Here is a 24,365-nt window from a genome sequence, read left to right on the forward strand (position 1 = left end):
TAGAAATAACTCTGGTCACAAGAAGGACCACAGCAGATTTGCAAGAAACCTAAAAGGCTAATTGTCAAAGGACACTTACATGCTTGTAATGTCTGTTGACAACTGATAGAGTGTTTTACTGATAATCTGCCTCCACAGCTTATCTTTCCTGAAGGGCCTGTATCCATACACTGTAGCACTCCATTTGTGAGCAATCTCACCATATCTCTGTAACCTCTTTGAGGTGGTAGCCCTGTGACTGTGCATGGACTTGTAAGCCCTCCTGTTTGTCTCCCATCCTGCCTGGTTTTGTGAACATGTATCTGAGACAGGTCCCAAAGGAGACCAAGAGTGTCCCCATCATGATGTACCTGAGATGCTCCCTGACTGCTCCACATGCCTTCACTTCTCTACAGTTTTTAAGAACCTTCTGCTCAACATATCTTTCCATTACAGCTGGACATAGGGATGGGGGGTTGTCAGGCAATCTCATGACCTGATTCCTGTACTGGAGAATAATTTTATCTTTGAAATTATTGTGGGTAATTTCAAATGAATCTGAATGGATGAGATTTAGATGGGTCATGTTTGTGAATTTATGAAGTCTCTATTGTTTTATTAAAAAGATGAAAGGGATTATTAATTTGACACTTGGAGCTAGTATCTGTATGTCAATTTTGTGTACAACATGTACTTTAATAATAGATGAATCCATTATATTTCACTTAATCTGAGAAGTGATACAATCTGTTACTTCATGTAGATTGACTCTTATTTCCATTATATTCATTTCCTAAGGGTAATATGATTATAATGCCTCTGTTAAATCACTTAGCCAGTAGAGTAAGTTTCCCAGAGCAGTTATATACAACAATTGAATTTTTCTTATTAAGTGTTCAATACATCTTCCTTAGCTCTTCTGTGAAAGCTCAACTTTTTCTACTGCTGAAGGTTATTCACAGCCTTGAAAAATACTTATGATTCTGGTATGGTACCATCCATTCACAGATGAACAGCAGGATGTTTAAATTTTTCCTGTGATTCCATATTTTTATGTCTCTCTCAGAGTGTACCAAATTCATACCTGTCCAAGAATAAATAGTATCTGAATGATTGTTGGGTATTAAGAGGACACATACTTTTTCACCTTCTGGGCCTGCTTTTCCTTTCAGTCCTGGCAACCCCTGAAGTCCATTTTTACCCTAAAAAGAAATAAGAGTTTCAATTAGACATTCTCTTTCATGTAGGTTGAACAGGCTGTATACCTAGCAGCAGAGGCTGGATGTAAGGATGACAGACTCTAGCTCTTGGTTTATACAGTGGGAGGAAGTATGGGACTTGGCATAGAATGCCCCTGGCAGTGCCCAAAATGTGCCTCTCACCACATCTACTCTCCCTACAACAAAGTGGCAGAGAAGCCTGTTTGGGGGATACAAATGGAAACACCGCAGGCTGCATTTGGATTTGGCAGAGTACCAACAGGACCATCACAGCACTGATGGCAAGGATTTTTAAAACTGTAGTATTTGTAACACACTACTGCCAGCTGCTGCTCTGAGTGCACAAAATCATACCTTTAACTTAAGCCTGCTCCCACCATCTACTAAAACATCTTTTTGTCTTAACCAACTTGAATCTATTCAGTTTCTACTAAATAGGATCCTTCCTGAGGACATACCTCTGACAGGCAATGTGGGATACTAGATTGCATTTCACCCCATTTTCCATTCTAAACTTCACAATCAAATGAATCCCAAATTATCCTTTACATCTTTGTATTATCTACATAGAATATGCATATGCTCTTTCTATAGAGCCTTGTTCATGGGCTAGACAGAACTCACACCAGCTTTAAAGTCAGTGGTATTATAAAATGGGACTGCATATGAATTAACCTAGGACACTCAAGAAAATATTCAGAAGACAAATAAACAGTATTTTCCCACTGGCATTTTGGGAGTCTGGGCAGTTGTGGTCATGGACTCTATGGTACAGGTTTTAGGACTGCCCTAGTTTTAAAGATGGGTTATATAAAGTCATTAGGGAGAAAAATGTATCTCCAAGACTGAAGGGTGTTGGCTTTTTTTCTATTGTGATTTTTCCTGGTATTTACTGGTAGCAGGTAGAAAACTAGCAAACACATGACCAACATAAATATAGAACATACTAATTTCATTGCTGAGTGAAGCCCCATCAAAACAATAGTAATTGCATGGGTATACGTAAGGTTGGAACCCAGATGCACATGGACAAAAAAGTAACTACAAAAAGTACAAGACACTGTCACAAGATGCCTATGATAAAAAATAGGAGTGTTTTCACAAAGACAAGACAATTGGGTTTGAAGCATTTGAATTATATTTGAAGAATTTTCTCTAAGACATATTGATTTCACAGAATTTTCTTTGAAGATATTGCTGCATGAAGGCTTCTGTTAATACATCAAATATAAACTTCTTGTCCAAAAACAACTTAATGATACATAACCTGAGTTTTGGCTAAATATTTGCAAACCTAGCTACATTTCTTTGAAGATACCAGTGTCTGAAGGCAGCATTCAGAAAGGAGTTCAATAATGCACCCCATGAATGACCACTGAAATATTTTTTTAATATCTTAAAACATACCAGTTTCATTTGAGGTTCAGTTGCAGGGGGCAGGAAGGGTCAGGAAGCTCCCAGTGGTGGCACATGTTAGTACGGAAAAAGGGGAGAGGGCATGGGAAGGGTGATAGCCTCTGGGTGGTAAGGTCCTGGAGAGGGGAAGGATGCATAAAGTGGCAATGACAAACAAATGCGAAAGGAAACAAAGAAGCCAGGCAGCAGAACATCAGTAGAGGACGGACAGAGAACAGCAGCTGAGAGATGCATGGAATAGGACAGCTGTGGGTTTGTTACTGCGCGCTTTGCTGGGCAGTACCTCACAGAGAGGATGCATCTACAGGCTATCAGTGTCATGTGGTGGACTGACGCCAGGGTGAGAGTTATCTGGAAAAGCTGGGAAGGAACACCCCAGGAAGAAGACAGCAAATGTGACAGAGAAAGGTAAAGTAGAGGAACTCAGAGAAAGGAAAGCAGGAATGATGAAGTGGAAGATGCAGTCGAATTACTGCACAAGAGTAAAGGGGTGAGAGGTGCATCTCAACTCAAAAGTACTCTCAATTGACTACAAAGTTTATTGCAGCTAAGGTTAGGATCAGGCAACACAGAAGCATGTGTCTACAGCGGGTCAATGAAGCACCCCTCTAGAAGGGGTCTGAGTATGTCCCCTTTTTGAAATTCCCCTCAGCAAAAAAGCCAGCCTCACCAGAGCTGAATTCCTAGTACAGCTGCTTATGCCATGCCTCTTTCTTTGCAACTTGGAAATCAAAAATTTCTCTTAGAAACCTAGAATTTGCCCTCTTGACAACCTGATGTCAACTATAGCACCAGAACTGTTTTCTAAAGAGAGGAGATGAAGAAAACACTTTGCTGCTTAAGCCTCAATGCAGCAGAGCCTCATAAAAAATGTGTTTCTTTTAATTCAATTAACAAAAATATGTATAAAAGACTACTTACAGGTAATCCATTTTTATCAGGAATGCCCTAAAATAGAACATCTTTGTTAGAAAGATAAATAAAACACTGTACTACAGAAGTAGCAAAAGAGAAAAAACAATTAAATTGTGATGTGCCATCACAATGGTGACAAAATGTGACAAAATGACAAACCAGAACTATTTTGAACACTATGGCACAGTGGGATGCTTTGCACCTCTCTTTGATCTCATGCATCTTGTGCTGATGGTTCACAAGAATCTGAAGTAAAACATCCTGGGTATAGAGAATTCATTGAAGGAAGCCTGTGAGTTCTGCACCTTTGTACACATTCAAACCCGACAGCTGGGAGGGTGCTGTAGCACTACCCAAGAAGTTGGTGGAATTGCTGCTCTGAGAACATTTTTGTATTGGCAAAGCTGCTTGCCTTTGCTTTCTGATGGTTTTCACTCACCAGGCCCTAGCCCCTGACACATGTGCAGTGCAGGCAGGATCCTCCTCAGCTGCTGGGCTAAAAGCCATCTCATAGAAGTGTAACTGGTGACAGTGTGCAAGTCTGTGCAGTTCCAGGGCTCCATGTATGTGTGATGGATTACCCTTACTAAAATACATGTTTTCTTTCAACAGAGACAAAATACTCACAGGCTGACCAAGTTGCCCAAGTTTCCCTGGAGATCCGGGAGGTCCTTGATCTTTATTTTCCATATCTTCTATTCCTGACCCTCCTAGAGGCTCTGTGGACCCATCCTCTACTTCCTGACCTTTCTGGCCCTAAGTAATTAAAATGTGAAATGTGAAAAATGTGTTGTATTACTTTTCCCATTTGTCTCTCTTCCCCCCTCCCCTCCCTTTTATCCTACAACTTTTGCTTTGCTCAATGCAGTCAGAACCTGATAGGCACCATACAAACAGTATATTCCATTCAACAAAGGCAATCTGTATTAAAGATCATTCATGCACCTAACAGATGAGCTGCTCTCTGAGCTGGTCACCTAGATGCAGATGACCATGATCTTATTTCATATCCACATAAACCTGCACTAAGTCAATAGTGTGGCTTTGAAAAAATAAAATTTTCACATACTCAGTCTGTCAGGGAAAAAAATTGTGAGAGTTAAGATAGACATGTTTAGGAGTGTTTTAGCCAGCTTGCCCAAGATCCATGACTAACAAAGGAGGATTACATATTGGTTAAAAAGTGGCAGAAGAAGAAACAATGATAACAAAAAATAAAAATGGAAACCAGCAAGACTATAATGTTGCTAAACATTAGTATTTGGTCAAGAGAAAGTAATAATAACAAAAGGAATAATTTAAATATTCCAGAACAAAATAAGATGTTCCAGGAATGAAGCTTGGACATTAATACACATTTAAATCAGAAACTGGTATACAGAACAAAACATGTAAGTCAGTATCGTATTTTGAAATAAGCACTAGAATTTACCCACAATTTAAAGCACCAATAAAATATTTTGAGTTCCTTTATCAGCTAATGAAACTAGGAGGGATGAAATATTATAACTCTCAAAGCATTTTAAAGTTAACAGGATGACAACTTTCAGCAAAGGAACTGCAAGCTGATTTTTTGAAAGACCTTTCTGGGTTTTGTCAAAAGGAAAGGTCTCAAAGACCAGATTTTTTTTTTTTTTAATTTTATTTTATTTTTTAATCTGGACTCATTACAGATTTTTTCCAATCTGGAAAAGCATTAGAAAAAAATCTATTTAGTTAAACTGTGGGTAGAGATCATAGTCTGAATGAGTTAACATGATTGTTGATCCAGTGTTAGAGTATTGCAGGAGGTAGCAGATGGTATGGCAGGATGCCTCTCAATCATCTGCTAAGGATCTTGGGAGTATGAGCAGGTTCCTGTTGACTGGAGGATAATCAGTGTTATTCCTGTCTACAAAAAGGGTGTAAGAGAAGACATAGAACTACAAATCTGTTAGCCCAACCTCAGTTCCTGGAAAATTAAGAAGATCCTTTTGAGTATCATTGAAAAGAATTTAAAGAACACTGCACTTGTCAGGAGCAATCAGCCTGGGTTCACAAAGCAAAAGTCCTGTTTAACTAATGTGGTATTTCTCTGTGGTGAAGTCATCCACATGAAGGATGAAGAGACAGAGGTGGATGTAACTTCCCTCCATTTTTGTAAGGTTTTTGATGCTGCCCATAACGGCATTCTTTGGGGAAAATTTTCCATCTGTGGGACGAGTGGGTTCATGGTGTGCTGGGTGAAGATCTGGCTGAAGGGCAGAGCTCAAGGGTTGTGGTGAACAGGGCCATGTCTGGCTGGTGACTGGTCACCAGCAGTGTTCCTCAGGGATCAATTCTAGGGCCAGTTCTGTTCAATCTATTTCTTGGTGATCTGGATGCAGGCTTGAATGCACCATTCAGAGTAAGTTTGCTGATGATTCCAGACGGGGAGGTGCTGCTGACTCTCCTAAAGGACAGGAGGCCTTACAGAGGGATCTGGGTAGCTTAGAGCACTGGACAGTGATTAATAGCATGAAACTAAACAAGAACAAATGCTGGATTCTCCACCTAGACAGGAGTAACACCAGGTGCAAGCAAAATCTGAGAGAGAAGTGGCAGTAACAACTCTTTAAAATTAGTATTTTCTAAATGATTTATCATTATTATAACACATAATCATCTTGAGTATCTGTGTAGTGAAAAATATGTTAAAATTGAAATAAAGTAAGAAAAATTTGTAAAGGTAAGTGAGTAGGAAAACTACTTGTCACAATAGATTTAAATTTAATGTGTCACAATTCGTAAATCAAAACTGAATTTTTATTTAAGAAATATGGCACAAAAATTAAAAAAAAAAAAAGCAAAACCAACTGGTAATAGTTTATCTGATATTTAGTTTATCTATTTATTTATATAAACTAATATTAGAATTGCTGCTTTAAAAAGATGAAAATGCAAGCATGAAAATGTTAAAGGAATTATATTTGGAAGTTCTCCAACAAATACTAAAACTTTTTTTATGTCAGCTCCGATGGATGATCCTTAACTTAATGTTTCACCACTTGCTATATTTTACCACAGTAAACACAGGAACGCAAGAAAACCCTGCAAGGAACAGCCTTAAACACTTGAACTAAACACACATGATGTGGAAATTTTATTCTAAATTTCTGTCCTTCATGACACAGTGTGTTTTCTGTCAAAAAGAAGATGTCATAACCGACTGTAGTTTCAAGCAATAAGAAGAATGTGCTTTTGGTGTAGGATTCTCCAGGCAAGAGGAAGGAAAGGTCATTATTTTTTTGGTAAGAAAAATCTGTGGTGGCTATTGCAGTAGGAATGTTAATCAATAAAAAATGTACCGGCAGATGACTATTTTGAAATATACCAACAAGTAGGGTAAGTATTCCAGTAGCTCACAGGATTTCAATTGGGTGACCTATGTAATTTCATTTTGTAGAATCACACAAAATTCAGGTTACACACTACCTTACAAATGCAATATGTTTCAAAGTCAAGATTTTCCTGTTCCTGGGACTAAAAGACTGGGCATCCATTATACAGACCTCCTCTCTACTTACTTCTGGCAAAACATCAGCACCAGAGCCGTCTTCTTCTCTTAACATTTTCTGTGTGACAGTGGTGGACTCACTGTTGCCTTGTCCATTTTCCATGACAACTACATCTAAATAAAAGAATCACTTATTAATTAGAGAGCAAACCAAAACCTGCCCAGAGCTATTTATCAGAGACAGATGCAGCAAGTTGTATGAAAAAATAAATTATTCAGATTATGACTAAAACACATTCCAAATATTAATATTGGTCATTTTACAGCTCTGAAAATTTTAAAAGAAAAAAAAAAAAAGAGAAAGGTGAGTGTAAAATTACAAAACATGTCTATTTTAAGGTCAAGGGCTGTATTGCATCATGTTTCCCTCAAGTTCTAGTCTAATTTGTCATCCATGTAACACAAAAAAAAAGAGATAATTGAAACAGGTACTATCTGAAGTATGTGCGGAGTCAAAATACCAACATTGTCTCTGGTCTTATTAATATATCTAGCTTTTCTTTTTGTTTTCTAGGAGTGCCCTGAAGTTGTCCTAGCAGTGGAGTACTGGATTCCTCACTGCATTATGCCCTGCTGTGTTTGCTTTGCTGCCTACACTTGTACCCAACATCCCCCCCACTGGTGCACTAGGCACATTCACATCCTTTGGAGGCAATAGGAGTAATAAATAGTTGTTTATTCCATGGCAGGATTCAGTTTTACACAAAAGGCTGTGCTTTACATGTAAAGGTCATCAAATAAATATCCATGTGGTGCCATGTGGCTCTAGAGGAAGCAGGACTATTTGCAGAGGTATATAACTCAAGGGGTGCCATGCTTCTCACTGACCTTAGCAGAATAAAGAGAATTTTTCTCTTTTCATTCCCTTTGCCTAACACTTGCACTTATACTGGAGTGTTGTAGATTGTCACAGCAGGAGCTCCTCAGGTCAGTTTCTCAGTTTTATCCAAGTACTTTTTTAAAAATTTTGAAATATGAACTACAGTAGTGTAACTGAAACTTCCACACTACAGAAGGGTAAATCCATTCTTGGCATGTTTAACAACAAGTCTGAGATAAGCCTCTATATGGAGGGAGAAGGGAGAGATATATTGAACAGTGGCTGCAGTTGCTACCACTTATGTCTGCTGCTATTAATGAATTGCAGTTTAACAGACTCCTCTTCCAATGACCAAATGTTTGATGTGCCAATTCTTTTCTAGCACACAGATGTCCAAAACCATAGGATTTTCCTCTCCTGGCTGCACCCAAAATATGACAGTGGCTTTCCATACACAGGGAAATGATAGATTCAAACCCAGAGAATGTAAATGACCCCACCCCCCAAGAAAACACCAAAACCCGAGGCAGTGCCTTGTTCTTTAAATTTAGTTGCTTCTGAGGTTTCTTCTGGTCTATGATTTCCAGAGAAATCATTCTCTTCCAAATAAGACAATACTGTTGAAGGGGCTTCCACTGGCTCAGCCAAAGTATCTTCAGGCTAAAAAAAAAAATCCCAAAGAACGGTTTAGAGTAAAGGCTTATCACATGTTTTAAGAGAAGAATCACTAGATTACCTCCCTCAAAGGACAGTAATCAGAACTACCACATCTATGAAGCAAGCCAGAATTCTGAGGAAAACTAGTGTAGTCCCTTTGGACTATATTCCCCCAAAGCAAGGGATGTACACTTGACAAACCCACAGAGACGGACGAAACTACACGTAACGTACACTTGTCAGAGACTGCATTTTCAAGAAGGACCTTTGGCTTGTTTTATTCCAGCTCAGCATTGCTTTACCTATTAAAGTATCTTTATTTCAACCCATGAGTTTTCTGATTTCTCTTCCAATTCTCTGCCCATTCCACTGGTGGGGTAATGAGGGAGTAGCTGTGTGGTGCTTAGTGGCCAGCTGGGATTAAATCACATTTTCAGAAGGAGGAATAAAAGCAAAAAATTCTATTATTGCTGAGTGTAGTTTTGAACCGTGCAGTAATTATGAAGATTATTAAACAGAAGCTAAAAACAATAGAATTTATATTTTTCTGGATAGAGAAGCTAGACTTCTTTCCTGAATTAGCTACAGTTTTATCCAAATGAGAAAAGTCAAGGCTCAGTAAGATTTTATGGATTGAATTTTGTGGTGTGATGTAAAATGCAGAGGAATCATCAAGCACTAGGTGATTTTGCTGCCATTTGGGAAAACCCTACCTGTCTGCAGAAATTCAGGAAAAGTAAAATGCAAATCCTACATCCAGTGAGGAATTACCCCATGGAGCAGTACCAGTTGGGGCCAGCTGCCTGTCTTTTGATCACTTTTGAGAAATATGAGAAAGCAAGGACTGCCTCAAGAAGGCTCAGAACAATCTTATCAATGTGTAGAAGATCCTGATAAGAAGGAGTAAAGAAGATGCAGAACCAGATCCTTCTCACTGGCTGTAGCCAGTGAAGGGAAAAGAGACAATGGACTCACATTAACATACAAGAAATTAAGGCTCTATGTCAGAAAAAACCTGCATTGAAACAGAGAAGCTGTGGAGTCTCCATTCTTGAGGAAATTCAAAACCAACTGGCATTGAACAACCTGCTCACTGAGCAACCAGCTGTATTTGGCTCTGCTTTGAAAAGGGAATTAGACAGGGCAATTTTCAAAAGTCCCTTTCAAAATCAACTAGTCTGTGATTCTGTGCAAAGCATAAGGCAGGCCAAAATGAGTTAAATGAGCTCATATGTAAAAGGCAAAAAAAAAAATTCATAAAAATTTATTCAAACACATCAGGAGCAGGAGGCTGGGTCAATACTTAACAAAGTTACAAAAAGAGTGTTTAGAGAATTTGAAGTCTATAATAGAAAAAATAAGGTTTTCGTCCATTCATGTTGATTCTGGAAGAGGTAAATTCCTGCAGAAAAATATTCTTGAGAAACTCAGCAGTGGATATGACTAAAACTGAAGTCTTAGTATGAAAAGGGTAGGAAACACAGTAAGTGAATGACAGGACATCACAACGAAGAAGTATTTGCCCTCAGATTCCGAAAGATTCAACAGTGAAATAGTATGTACAATATCAGACAAATGTGAGCATTTGTGAAAATGTGTTTTTCTCTAAAGGACCCAACTAGAACCTGTATTTAAAAAAAAGAATGTTTGACACAAGCAGCATGGAAAGCTTCATTGTGAGGAACGGACTGGAATATTTGAGCCTGGTACAAAAAGTGAGGAGGACACAATATGTTAGAAATCTCTAAATATGGTAAGAAAAAGCTGTTTACTCTGTCATCCAGTCAATTAACCACCAAATGAGAGCTGCAATTAGTGTGTTCAGAAGGGCAAGAAAAAGGTGCATGTCCTTCACAAAACATGTAATTAAATTAAATAAAGTATTCTGCAGCAGTAATCAGAGGGTGGTAAAATTCTCATGTGTTAAAAAAATCCCAAACAAAAAACCAAGAAATTCAAAAATGAATAACTCAGCTGAGTTCCACATATACTTTTGGCACAAGCATTTCCTGAGATAAAAATTGATGCAGAATTCGAGTGTTTCCAGGAAGTGTCATATATATATTTTCCCAATTTTGTATTATTTTCTTCCCAAGATCTGGTTGCTGATTGTTGTCAAATATACCAGATTTTTTTATCTGGCCATCATTCCCATGGATGGGTGCATGCTGTTCTCACAGAAGCCTTTGGAAATTGCCAAATATGAAAGCTACTAATCAAATTCAGACGCCACCCTTTAAAAGAGCAATATTAAAGCAGAATTTTAAAGTAATCAAATAAATTTACCCTTATGGGAAGACGAGAAGGTGCAAGGGCTTCTTGTGCCTCAGAAGCATCATATTCTTGAATGCTGCCATTGCCACTGTTGTCCCCTGAAGCCTGTGCAAAACCCAATTATTGGGAGGAAGTTCATAAAAGTCAGGCAAAAAAGCATGATCTCCAAGGAACTGGCCAGTTAAATGCAGAAAAATGCTCCTTTTTTTTTGGCTAGCGAAGCCTCAGTGTCATTATGAGGATAACATTTCAGTACTTACAGCATTCCATGAAAATGACCCTTCAGAAAAATAAAAGCCATAGTTCATTTCCTGAAAGGTGTTTTAGACAAAATAAAATTATACTTTTTGGAAAAAAAGGGTTTGGGGGTTGTACAGGAAAAAAAATTTGCCCCACATATAGTTTTAAGTATGATACAATATTTCCAAGAAAAAATACCACATTTAGTGTTATGGAAGATGCCAAATGGAAATTTACTTTGAAATCTCTGAGGCATTGAAAAAGTGTTTATAAGAATACTTACATAAGGGTCATCATCTTCACAATGATCTTCAGTAGCCCTTGGGTCAGATTTGATTGTCAGATGCTGAATTGAGCCCTACATGGAACATCAAAAACATTTTAAGGAAGTAATATTTTAAGTAGCATATGTGAAGTGGAGTGAGAGTGGAGGGGTGGGAATTAAACAAAGAAACAAAATACCCCTAACAGTGGTCTGATTTACTTGGAATATGATCTGAAGTATAAATTTCATTATAATAACCCAAACTTAAAGATATAAATATGTTCACAGATTTTCCTTTTGCAAAATGTAGAGCAAATGGAAGCTGCCAGAATATAATGACTGTCATGTCACAATGACATTACGATCACCATACTGCATTGTTAGTGCCCCAGATGAAGGATCTATGGATTATGTCCTGCATTATACACTCTGTAAAACACTGTCTGCTTTTTTTAGTTAAGAAGTGCATTGCAGCTCCAGAAGTGGCATGTGAAAACCCTAAAAATGGAGACAAAGGAGCGGATGGGAATACCAATAAGTGATGAAGTGAGTCAGGAAGAAACCAGTTTAAAACTTTCCAGAGAGGAAATAAAGGAGAAGGATTTTCTGATAACAATCAGAAAATTCAGTTTCTTTTTTCAGAGTCACAAACTGTACCTCTCAGTCTGACACACTGAAGGAGCTGTAACAATTTCATTTAAAATATTCCACTATTGCTTCTGCAAAGACTCAAAGTGCTTTAAGAAATGTGGGAGATGTTTCTTTATTACAAGATCTCACAGAGTTTGACATGATGCACAACGGGACACAAAGATATTCAAGTCAAGAACCTGTTTACATATAGCACACCACCTAGAATATTTTAGAAAGGAATAAAATTTGTGCTTCTATCTTTAAAAACCCTCTAATTTATCTACCTTTGAAGACCATGAAACTCATGCACTTGGTGTCTCCTGAGTTTGCTGGCCTTCTGAGGCAACAGCTCAGTAATCTCAACATCCTATTTCTCTCAAAACTTAATGGGCAACTCAGATATTGAACCATATCAGACTGAATGAACAGTTTATTGAAAAATCATACATGAAAGGAGGCACGACTAATTAAGCAGTCTCCTGGATGTGACCTTTTTTTCACAGTACAAGTGAATCACATATGGAGAACATATTTTTCTCCTCTTGCTCTAATCTGTGGCCCTGGATGGTAAAGAAAGCAAAATGGAGATCTCCAATGTGTTACTGCTAGTCAATTCCTCCAACTAGGAAAGTCATGGATCAGTCTGCATGATAGGGATGGTAGGTATGCAGCATTTAATTCCCTCTCTGGGACTTATAGCTGTTGCTATTCCCTGTAAAAACTAGTTTGCAGCATCTGGCATCATCACTGATCCAGCTACACTTGTTTGTTGTTTACAAGCATCATGGCCAGATTTTCCTTTGGTTTCAATAAATCTGATGACAGTTATGTACTTTTGTGCCTGACAACCAGAGCCTTAGACACACCAATTCCCATTAGCCAGAGCAAACCAGCATCTGACATCTATTCATTTGCAGAATCTGCTGTGATTTGTTTCTGCTTTGGGCAATTAATGTAAACAGTTCTTGGCATAGAAACAGAGTTTGAGTAAGGTTCAAGCATTTAGTTTTTCTACTCAAAAGCCATTGTATCATATGAGGCATGAAGAAATAAAGGCACAGGAAACTAGAGTACAAGTCACAATTAATGCTAATGAAGCACTCAGAGTATTGGCTGAAATTTATGTACTCAACATAGCATACAGAACAGCCTGTTTCAGTGAAAATGTATTACAGTGTCATCCACCATGCATTTCTGTCATCATATTTACAGATTTTTGGTGATAATCTCAGCAAGTGATCATCACATGTTTTCCAGGTGGCATACCAAAGCACTTTCCTTTTCCTGAATGTTTCTCAATCCTACTTAGTGATCAGGCATTCACAATACTCCAGTCCTCCTATTTGCCTAAAAAAGGTAGCACCAACACACAGTTTTCCTATATATCACTTTCCACCCTTTATTTCCTGCTAATCCATATAGTTCTGTGATACTAGGTGCTTAAACTAGTTAGACAAATGATAAAAGTACATTAAACTTGCTGCTTACCAGGTGGAACTCACAACCTGCCAGTATGCCTGAACATTGGAAAGAACATGTTTATTCCCTAAAGAAAAGGATACACTCTGTTTTGTGCTGCTGCTTAACTAATTTAGAAGAGACATTAATCTCACAAAACACAATACAAGTTCTGAAGTACAGGAAATACAAAAATAGGACAAATAAAGTGTGACATTTTCCTTTCCATTTGACAATAAGTCAATCTCACGCATGCTGAGTGCTCTCAATGGCTGAGAACTTCAGCTAGGATGCAGCAGGAAGGATGCTTCCATTCAAGTTAAGAAGGCTTGGGAGCCTTCTTAATAGTGGTTTTGGTGCATTCTATTTCCTAAAGCACCTGATAAGCTTCAAATAACATATAAATTATAAAAATACACCCTTCCAACTATCCTTACCTTTGATGACATCATTCTCCTTCTGATGTTGAATATGAATACCTAACTAATCATTTAAAATATCGGCTAAATAGTAAGGTATTTTCAGAAATTAAGAAAATGAATTCTCTGAAATGTGCCCTTCTTAAAAAGGCCATAAAATTTATGTGACGTATTTACTTGAAATTTATAATATTCAAACTGAAGATTTGGTTTAATATTTGGACCATTAATAAAATTCTGAGGCTCTCAGAACATTTGTATATTAAACCAGAGGTTATATAACTTCACTGTCCAAACCCTAGCTAGGTATGGAAAACACAAGTTATATGATTTGACCCTCACTTGGCATATAACCTCTGTAAGCAGGGTAGAGAGTACATGCATTAAACACTGAGGCATGCGAATTTATTAGACAGCACTTACTGTGAACTTTTCCAGTCCTGTGGCTCCTGCATTACCAACAAATATCCCAGAGCCAGATTCAAATACCAAAGTTCGAGCAGACCTTTGAAACTGAAGCCTCTGATATTCTTCACAGTCCATGAACAAAGCAATATAATTTCCCTCAACAGTCACTGTAAATTTATTCCACCTGTTAGTCATCACTGGCACTTTAAAGGAAGCAGCCTCTCGGGAGATATGGGATCCAGGCTCTGTGTAGTACATTATTATTCTTTGGGTGCTGTCATCAACTGGTGAAATCCTCAGTCCCAGGTAGATGGTTTTCTGGAAGGCATCTGTTATTGCAAAGAGCACTCCCCCACGATCACTGCTTGGTTTCACGGTAACCACAACAGCAAAATCTCGGTAGAAAGGCGATGGTATTATAGCGCTGGTCAGCCGGCCGATGTTGGAATCTGGACCAAAGCTGTAAGCTGGGAACCCTCCATAGCCCGTGACAAAGTAGATGGAAGGAGGAAGAGGGACTCCTATTAACTCCGTGAGGTCAAGGTGTCCTTTTGAGCCTCGTTCTGTGCATGAGAAAAAGCATGTAATTTATCCTTGAGGTACACAGCCCATTTGACTTACATGAGTTAACAAAAGCCTGAAAACCTGAAATGTAGTGTTATAATGCCAGGAACATACTTCTGATACTTCAGGCCACAGTCCAGGTAGTTCTTAAACACATCTAGCTATGTACACACATCATTTTTTGTCCTTTGACTAATGGAGGTTACTCGTACGTTAAAGGAAGGCACATGTAAACATTTGGTGCAATTGAATGGCAACATGTATTTCCTGCAGAATGTATTTACTTCAGCTGTCCACAAACTGCAAAAAATGCTGAATGTGCTTGCAAAGCAGATTCAGTGGAAAACAAGTTAACAGCTCTCGTATTGAGATCTTCTTTTCTCACAAAGACAGCAATAGTTCTCTACAAACAGCATGGCATAGTTTCACAAAACAGGATAAAATTTACAGTGGGTTTGCTGTAGCCCTTGCAATTACCTGTGTCTAAAACAGAGGTTAGATTTTATTTATGCATTATTTTCACATTTATCTCCTTAATTGCACTGTGTACATAACAAATACTGTTCAGCAATCAAAACTCAGTTTTGAAAGGAGAGTATTTATGCTTTGGCAAACATGCAGAATTATGTATCTCTGCCAAACATGCCCAGAGAGACAACTCCTACCAGGTAATGAAGGAACAATGATAACATCTAAGTATCTGCACCCAATTTTAACTAGAACCTTGGGGAGACACACTCTAGCAGCATATCAGAAACACAACTACCAATTTTTTTCTTGTAAGAAGTAAAAGCAAGCAAGAAAAGATAACATTTTTAATCATAAAGACCCATTCAGATCTGAGTCTATACAGAAATGCTGTTTCAGTTTTAAACTTATTCAGTTACCTGTGACTGTAATGGTTTTATAGGCTGAATAAATCCAAATGGAATAGTAATGGAAAATGTATGACAGTACATCTGAATGGCACAAGCAAAATGAACTGAAAAACTTTGCTTAAAACACCTGATAAAAATCAGGCAAAATAAAAGAATCTTACTCTTTGCTCTGTAAAACCAGCAAGCCGGTTCTGATGAAGAGCTATAGAGTTTATTCAGCTGCAATGCGCTCCTGTTATTCATTGCTCATATGCAGTACCAGCCTGGAATATGCATGGCAAAGTGTCTTCCATTGTACTAGTGGCTTTGCAAAGAAACTGTAAAGTGTCCTTCCTGTGCTGAAGATGTTATACAACAGTTTAAATAAATCCTGATCTATCTTCTTCTCTGTACTTTATAATCATAGAATCGTAAAAATTGGAAAAGACCTCCAAGATCATGGAGTCCAAATATGAATCCAGCCCCACTGTGTTCACCACTAAATCATGTCCCCACCTGCTACTCCACCCACCTTTTGAACACTTCCAGGGGGATCTCATAAACCGAACAAAGGCTGATGTGCTTCATACAGAAACAATTGCCCCAAAATATTTCTGAAGTATAGATGTTTTGTTTAGAAAAACTAGCTCCTCATCCAGAAACCATATTCCTTTGACATTTTTAAATGCTTTGTCAGAGACTTTTTTTTTTTTCCCAATAGCTTTAAAAGTGGATATACTTCTTTTCTGGCCAAACACAGCTAACAACATTTTGATTTTGAGTCTAATATTGGGTCATGTTTTCTATTCACACATACATACACATAAAGGAACCTGCACTACAAACAAAATACATAAGCTGTTACACAAGGGTAAGAAAGTAAGGAAAATACTAATCTTGAAGGATAACATAGGAACTGTACACAGATACCAAAGCTACATCCAAAGAGTCATGGTAAAGTGACCAAGGAAGGAGATGGGCAATATCTAAGATGTTCAGCCATAAGGCTTGGACAGTGGGATGCATCCTAGGAGCAAAATTAATAAATACAACAGTAGTTTCACATTTCCCATTCTCAAGGGGAGATTTGGTGACTGGAAAAGAGCCCATTATTCATTCTCCCCACACAACGTGCGGAACTGCAGTCTAGTTGCAGTTTCCCAGTCATTTACTCAACAGTAGCACACATAGAGCCCCACACACGAGCTCTTTTAGCCGCTGAGATAAACAAAACGTGTTTGCAAAAGGTGGCAGCAAAAGACAGCAAAGAGTCGGGATTTTAATTTGAGTAAAATAAGTCAGAAGGCTCAGGAAGAGTCTGAACTTCAGTGAGGCTAGGGTAGAAGCTTGCACTTCTCCACTGCAGAAAATCAAAACAAAACAGGAAGCATTAGCCAAATTCTATACTTACAGCTCATACCAAGCTCTTAATGGATTTATGAGGACTTAGAGACACAGTTAAAAGCAAAATACAGACCTACAACCACAGGTTTTCAATTATCTCTGACAAAATTAATGTCTCCCTAATGCAGTTATGTTAGAATAAAAATACTCTTATTACCTTACATAAATAGGTAAATGCTACACTATTTTAAGTACCTGTAAGCCGTCAGAGAACTATGTGGCATCAGAAAAGTTCTGCTTCAAACACTATTAAGGCACTGGACATTGGGGAGCATCCAGAATTCATCCCATACTTACCCATGTTTCCTAGACCTGGGGCACTGGAAGTTGTAGTACAGAAGCAGCTTTAATATTAGCTATATTTTATCTCAGCAAGCATAACCCCATAAATTGGAATGGTATTTTTATAATTTAGAGCTATGAGCTGTGCTGTACCTTGCATTTGATACTGTTACTGTATATTATCGTTGGAATTGTTATAGAATTTGCTGAAACCTGGCTATTCCCACTGAGTAGCTTCAGAGACCATTTGAGAAGCACTCGTGTGTTATAAAAATCATCCTGTAAGTCGGTATATGGAATGTTTCAAGACTGAAGATGACAATAGTAGGGGTTAGGTTGTTGTTTTTTTCTTTTATTCCAATTTTTTGATGTAATTACTTAGGCAGGATGGAATTTCAAATCTGTGGGACACAAAATGCTTTTTCACTGCTAACAAAGAGTGAATTACAGAGGAAAGAAAAAACCTATCTGCTTGGAGGCCTACTACATTTGTTTTAGATGTTAAGACTCAAACACAGTATTTATATATTCTAAAAGGGAATAGAGGCAGAGAAAGGTCCACATTCATATGATTTAACTTATTACACTGTGACTTTTTGGTTCGGAGCCTCCTTTCAGATGCGGTTCCTGGCACCCACAGCACTGTCTTTGGACTGTGCATGTGTTACCTCCTCCTGGTTGCTTCCTCCTCATATTTTCCATCCTGGAGCAGAGTAGACCCAATGCCAGGCCTGATCCAAAACCCTTGGATGATCAAACTGCATAATAGAATCATAGAATTCTTTAGGTTGGAAGGGACCTTTAAAGTCAAGTAGTTGCAGCCCCCGCTGCCATGGGCAGGGACATCTTTCATTGGACCATGTTGTTCAGAGCCCCATCCTGCCTGGCCTTGAACACTTCCAGGGATGTGGCACCCACAGCTCCTCTGTGCTTGCGCCTCACCACCCTTGTAAGTAAGGAACATCCTCCTAACATCTAATCTAAACCTACCATTCAGTTGATGTGTCTGACCACTACATGCCCTTGGGAAAAGTCCCTCCCCAGCTCTCTTGTAGGCCCCTTTAGGTATTGGAACTTGCTATAAAGTCTCCTGAAAGCTTTCTCTTCTCCAGAGAAAATACTATCAGGATGCTATATAAAAAGCTACTTTAGGAATATGACTAGAATGAAGAATTTTTTTACAAATAGTAGTTTAAAACACAAGATTATTCACTGAGGGTAGAAGTTTGTATTTTCTGTTGTCTACAAGAGCTCATACAAAATACCCACAGTCACTGTTTCTAGCTGATACACCACACTTCAACACAACCTAACTTCAGAGGTGGTATAAAGCATACTATCACACTATGGGAAACTACTGCAACAGAGTCAAAGGCTACCGGGCTACAGATAAGGGCTGTTTGTCAGTCCACTTTTATCCATGGTTTTACCACTAGAAAATATAACAGAAGCAGAGTTCAAAAGCAAGGCCCACACCTCTGACATAGACAGAATTACCCATCTCAGCCTCATTTTAAAAGGTACAGTTCCAATGTTCCAAGTCTGAAAAAAAAAAGAAAAGAAATATTGACAAGTCCTTTGAGCACAAGAACATGACTGGCAGTGGTATGGTGAGATCAACCCAAGCCACACTACTGGAAGATAAACACACTGCTGTTGTCTTCTATGCTGTGAGAAGATGCTTGAGTTGGACTATCTCAACTACATGGATACAAAGACTGAAGTTACAAATCTTTGTCATATTTGTTTCAAATATTTGTCACCCAACCACTTACATATCATAGTAATATTCATTCAGCTGATATTTTTAGGATTGTCCCATTTATGTTTTCTATCATGTTTTTAGCTAGAATTGCCTGTTAACAATTATTCAGGTAAATCAGCCGCCAAATTTAGCCCAATTCTGCTCCAGGCTAATGATGTGTACATAAGGGTCAGAATAACATGCTCAAGTGGTTGCTATTTGCTAAATATAAGAAGTCAAGCACCCTGTTGCTAAGACTATGACAGCTGGTTTTAACTCGCCCAAGGGAGGGCTTAGATGGCTCCACACAGATGGGAGTGGGATGGGTGCTGGCTTTTGAGTTAAAATTATTATTTTCTCTTAGTTTTTAGCTAAACTTCACCTGATATTTCCCTCTGTTCCTCTTCAGACACTTTTATTGGAGCTGCTCCTGGCCCATGCCTGTAAAAGTCCATCTGCTCCATGGTTGTTGACTCTCATCCTGTGCAAGAACACCTCGTTTCACTGCTGCATGAGCCTTGCTGGCAGCTCCTTTTCATGTTCTTTTATGGAAATGAGATAAAACCAATGTTCTATGAATGCTTTCATAATCAAAGCAGGCTCAGAGCAGCCAAGATCAGGTACTTCTCTGTCTTAAACTTGAGCCAAGCTGACCCTGCTTTCCTGTCCTCTTCCAGTCCAAATAATCATAACTCCAGGTTGTAAGCTCCCTTTCCAGCAGCATAAATAAACCATCTCTGTCTCAATGGTGCAGTGCCTCTGCTGTCTCTACTCTGCATTCAAAGAGATGCTGTAACTGTAATAGAACATTATTTTATACTGAGTGCAGTTACAAAGTGCAGTAAGAAAATGACTTCTTCCCTGCTGCCAAAGTGCTTTTATTTTGAATTAACAACAAATATTTATAGCAATACCGTTAAGCAGAGAAGGATTTCCATATCTACCAAATAAAATTTAATCAAGTACTGCAGAGAGAAAGGGAAGGGGAATATTGTAACACAATCCTAGATGTGCTGCAGGAAATGGAAGAGGCCAGCATCATTGCTGCTACCAGGAAAAACAACATTGGCTCTGCTTAAGCACATTTTTAGCTGCCATTAACAGACTTTTGGAAAACATGGATAGAATCGATTGGTATTAAATGCTGCAGCATTTCCTTCCAGATGCCTCAGGAAACCTCAGAAGCGCTTTCCAGTGGTGTTGCACACCTGGAAGTCAGGCTGCAGCCAGCAGGAGATGGGGTACTCACTGACATGCCACAGCAGGGCCGGAATTCCTTTGAGAAAACCGCTTTTCAACACTTTCTGCCAGCTCCTGCTTTTACGTCATTGTCATTCTGCCCTCTACTGGGCGAAAGTGCTTAAGTAGAGTTAATTAAATAGACATCTATTTTGCACAAAATACTGTTTGGGGGTTCCCCCACACCATCTGTTTTATCTTCTTTGAGAAACTATATTTCTCAAAGTTTCTCAAATATTTCTCAAACTATATTTGAAAGCATTAAAATGCTTTCAAACTAACCACCACCAAAATGCTGTCTTCCATACAATCAGTTTTTCTATTTTTTTCCCTGATCTAATACTGCATTATTTTCTTATTGTTTTGTCAGTTGTTCTACTAGAAGATCTTCCATATATTTTTGGGCACTTTTTTTTTTTTTTTTTTTGGTACATAAACCCAAAGCTTTTTAATGTGTAGTCAATGAACTGTTCTCCTATAATGACAAAAATGCATGTTTCAAACACACTGGTTTCTTTGAACCACAGTGGTAGACAACACAAAATACAGCATAGACACTAAAATATTCATTGTCCTTCATTCCTCACAAACAGATGGAAGGAAAAAGTGGGAAATATTTAGCAGTTCAACTCCAGTAGTGAGGCAAAGCTAACTGAGCTGTTAACCGGGTCAAGAGACTGAAACCACTCTCTGGAAACTCGGAGTCCTGTTTTTCCTTCTGAGTTTGCAGCCCCCTGACACATATCTGGAATTTCTCTATTCCTACCATGGAAGGTTCACACTCTGCTTATGAGGCCTTTAGAGCCATTTCATTACCTGTGAAAGGGATCTCTTTTCTCATGCTAATCCTTTGGGGATGAATGAGGCCCATCGATTTAAAGACATCTTTCTTTACAATTGCATATATCCCATATATGAAATATATGGAATATGCATTAGTGGAAAAAAAAACAACCAAATAGCACAGATGCCCTTCATGGAAAAAGATTTCCAGACTTGCTAGGACATCCAGCCTCCTAAAAGATAGGTCGACAAAACTAACCTGTGTAAGAATTACAGAGTCTGCACTGAATATTGCAGCTGTTCAATAGCAGGCATCTGCGGCCAGGTTGGACACTGACTTTATGAAATGAAGTCTGTATGTGATGGACGTATGTAGTAGCTGTGATATGGGCAGTCTGACTGTCAGCTAGAGAAAAAAGTAGCCTTTAATGACTGCAGGAGAGCAGGAGCTTTTGCATTTCACCACTAGAAAGCAACACAGCACTTCATAAATCAGATGGGAGCTTTGGCTGAGGAGAGAACATTGCTTATGAATCACTATTGCCTGCTGTGCAAGGCACTCTTTTACAACATCTAAGCTAGGATGTTTTAATTTCCATTACGTCCGTAACAAAGCAGATGTGAACCATCACCCTATCCTTCTTTCACAATGACCTTGAAAATCATACAAAGTACATTGTCTTCTGTGTATTTTCTTGGGGGGGAATATATTGCTGGTCTTGTTTTCTCTTTCCCTCTCTCTTTTTTTAAATCTTTAATTTTAAGGGAGAAAATTATCAACACCCTCATTAAAAAAAAAAAAAAAAAGAAAAAAAAAAAGAAAAAAAAAAGAAAAAAAGTATTTCTAAGATTATGGAGACAGTTCACATTTAAATACTGGCAGAGGCAGCCAACACTCCTAGATATAACAGTTGTACATGCCAGCAGAGAGTCTCTGCCCAAATGTTGAAAAACAGACACTGACACAGTCTGGCACACTGACCCGAATATAAATTCTCATCCCATATAAAGAGGTTGAATGGGAAGCAAGGATAGAGAACACTTAATCAGGAGCTCCTGCAGTTGCCCCTGCTGTCTTGGCCAGACCCTGTCTCCACTACAAGGCTCTGTCACAGAATAGGAGCATGAGAAGGATATTGACAGGTGGGATTTGTGAGTGACAATTTGCTTGATGAAAATGAGAAATCTTCAGGCAGAAATTCTCCTTTGCTCCTCACACCTGAATGACCTGAACACTGCCTTCTCCCTGTGTTTCCCATGAGTATCATGCCTTCCTGCTTTTCCTCTGACACTGTGAGTGACCCAGAAAACTCCTCTTTCAGGAAATTCTGCTCCTGACAATCATGTGCATAGTCAGTGCCTGTGTAAGAAGACAGATGTCACGGTCCCTGCTCACACCACTTTCAGGACATTTGTTTCATCACAGCAGTAAAAGTCTGTATGTTCAGTGAGCCTTCAGACCAACTTTGTATGCTGTGTGCAGTTTGATCTTGCAAGCAGACCCTACCCAAGAACACCCAAGGACAAGCATTATCTCCAATATGGCTGGAAAGGATGCCTGCAGGGAGTTTTTAAGTGGAACCTGAAAGAAACAAAGTGCTGACAGATATTTTTGTAGCTTCTACAGTCTGCCGTGGTCTCTGTGTGATGGAGGCTGATACATTTATAACACACCATCAGAGCTTAAGGCAAAGCATTATAAGACCTTCCTCACACCACTAAGCTGAGCGTAGAAAATCACTTCATTCCAGTTCAGACTAAATGAGAACAGAAAAATATAAATATTGCAATGACTAAGGTTATGTTTTGGACTTCTTGTTTTGGTCTTTGTTGTTTTGGGGTTTTGTTATTGTTGTTAATTATTTTTTAAAATTAAGGGCTATAAACCCAGTAAGATAATGTTGGGGGTTAGATTTGTTTCTTTTATACTTATAGAATTTTTTCCCTGTAAGTTGCTAGGAGACTAACTACTGAGTACTTCTGAGTTCTTGACCAAAACAAGAAGTGGCCAAAGGAGAGGGTAGCACCGGGCTACACCTTTTGTTTTTGAGTCTCTGGGAGTTTTGTCTCAGAGGGGGAAGGTAACACGAGTTTTGGGACAGTCTCGGCATTGGAGGGAGGACAGTCAGGCTGCTGTTTGCTTCAGGAAGAGTTCACTGTCATCACTTTGTCCCGTCCTGGGAAATCTACCATCATCTGTTCGTATGCCCAGGAATTCTGAGCTCACCTCCTCCTGCCCTGCTGGGCTGGCCCTGTCCCGCTGCTGCCGCTGCTTCTTCAGCGCTGCTTTGAGGCTTTCTGCTACTCTGTAGTCCTGAACTGTCCCTGCCCTGCTGGGACACCCCCGCTGCTCCAGCTACCAGCACAGAGCTCCTCACCTCATCCACCAGCCCGGGACATTTCTCCCTTCCAGCTCAGCCTCTCGGAGTCCTGCAGGGGCACCAAGATCAAACTGCCCTGGGCTTTTGTGAAAGAAAGCCCTCGAGGTTCTTGGTTCTGTTTATTATTAATGGTGTAGTAGTTGTTGTTTGTTTGCTTTGACATACAGACCAGTAAAGAACTGTTATTCCTATCTCCATACCTCTGCCTGAAAGCACCTTTAATTTTCTAAATTATAATAACTTGGAGGGAGGGGGATTTGAATTCTCCATTGCTAGGGAGGTCCTGCCCCTCCCTAGCAGATACCTGTCTTTCAAACCAAGACAGGTAACAAAAAACAGAGGATTTTTTATGCATCCTTGACTCTACTACAGTACTTAGAGACCTGTGGACAGTGTGCCTCTCTCAGGAGACTAAGCTATCCATCTGTCTTAGGTAATGTAACAACAAAAAAAGTGTATTCTATTTCATCTGTTGAAACCATTTGGGGAGATATTTGGTTTTTTAATTTATCTTCTTGTAACTCCAGGGGGGAGTGGGGTGGATGCCTTCCGATAAGAGGCCAGCTGTGACAGTGTTTCTTATCTCTTCCACTGCTGTCCACTGTCTGGGGGATATCTTCTGTTAATGGGCCATTAGGGCTCACCAATGACATGACACATTACACCATCCCATTGTGAGATGCACCACCCAGTGGGGAGGGAGCCAGCTGTTCCTACCAAGACAAAAACTGAGATGTAGGAACACCAATCACCCACTTTTCCACTGGATTCTCAGAGGAAGACTAGACTCATCTCATTGCCACTACAGGATCATCTCTACTCCAACAGAACCACATCTGTCACTCTAGGAGGACTTACTTGGACTGCTTTCA

General features: G+C 39.1%; 1 protein-coding gene across 3 annotated transcripts in view; it reads right to left on the reverse strand.

Annotated features, from left to right (window-relative positions):
* The window catches only part of COL15A1 (collagen type XV alpha 1 chain), a 124,052-nt gene that overhangs the window by 67,861 nt on the left and 31,826 nt on the right, over nucleotides 1-24,365 (reverse strand). For all 3 annotated transcript variants that reach the window (XM_063404274.1, XM_063404265.1, XM_063404256.1), the window contains exons 3-10: nucleotides 14,255-14,802; nucleotides 11,340-11,414; nucleotides 10,829-10,921; nucleotides 8,419-8,545; nucleotides 7,076-7,179; nucleotides 4,158-4,286; nucleotides 3,537-3,563; nucleotides 1,119-1,181 (exon numbers count right to left, since the gene is read on the reverse strand). In XM_063404274.1, the coding sequence (XP_063260344.1) occupies nucleotides 1,119-1,181; nucleotides 3,537-3,563; nucleotides 4,158-4,286; nucleotides 7,076-7,179; nucleotides 8,419-8,545; nucleotides 10,829-10,921; nucleotides 11,340-11,414; nucleotides 14,255-14,802 (1,166 nt within the window). The remainder of the gene's footprint in view (nucleotides 1-1,118; nucleotides 1,182-3,536; nucleotides 3,564-4,157; nucleotides 4,287-7,075; nucleotides 7,180-8,418; nucleotides 8,546-10,828; nucleotides 10,922-11,339; nucleotides 11,415-14,254; nucleotides 14,803-24,365) is intronic.

This window comes from Prinia subflava, chromosome 1 (assembly GCF_021018805.1).
Source record: "Prinia subflava isolate CZ2003 ecotype Zambia chromosome 1, Cam_Psub_1.2, whole genome shotgun sequence".
Lineage (NCBI taxonomy): Eukaryota > Metazoa > Chordata > Aves > Passeriformes > Cisticolidae > Prinia > Prinia subflava.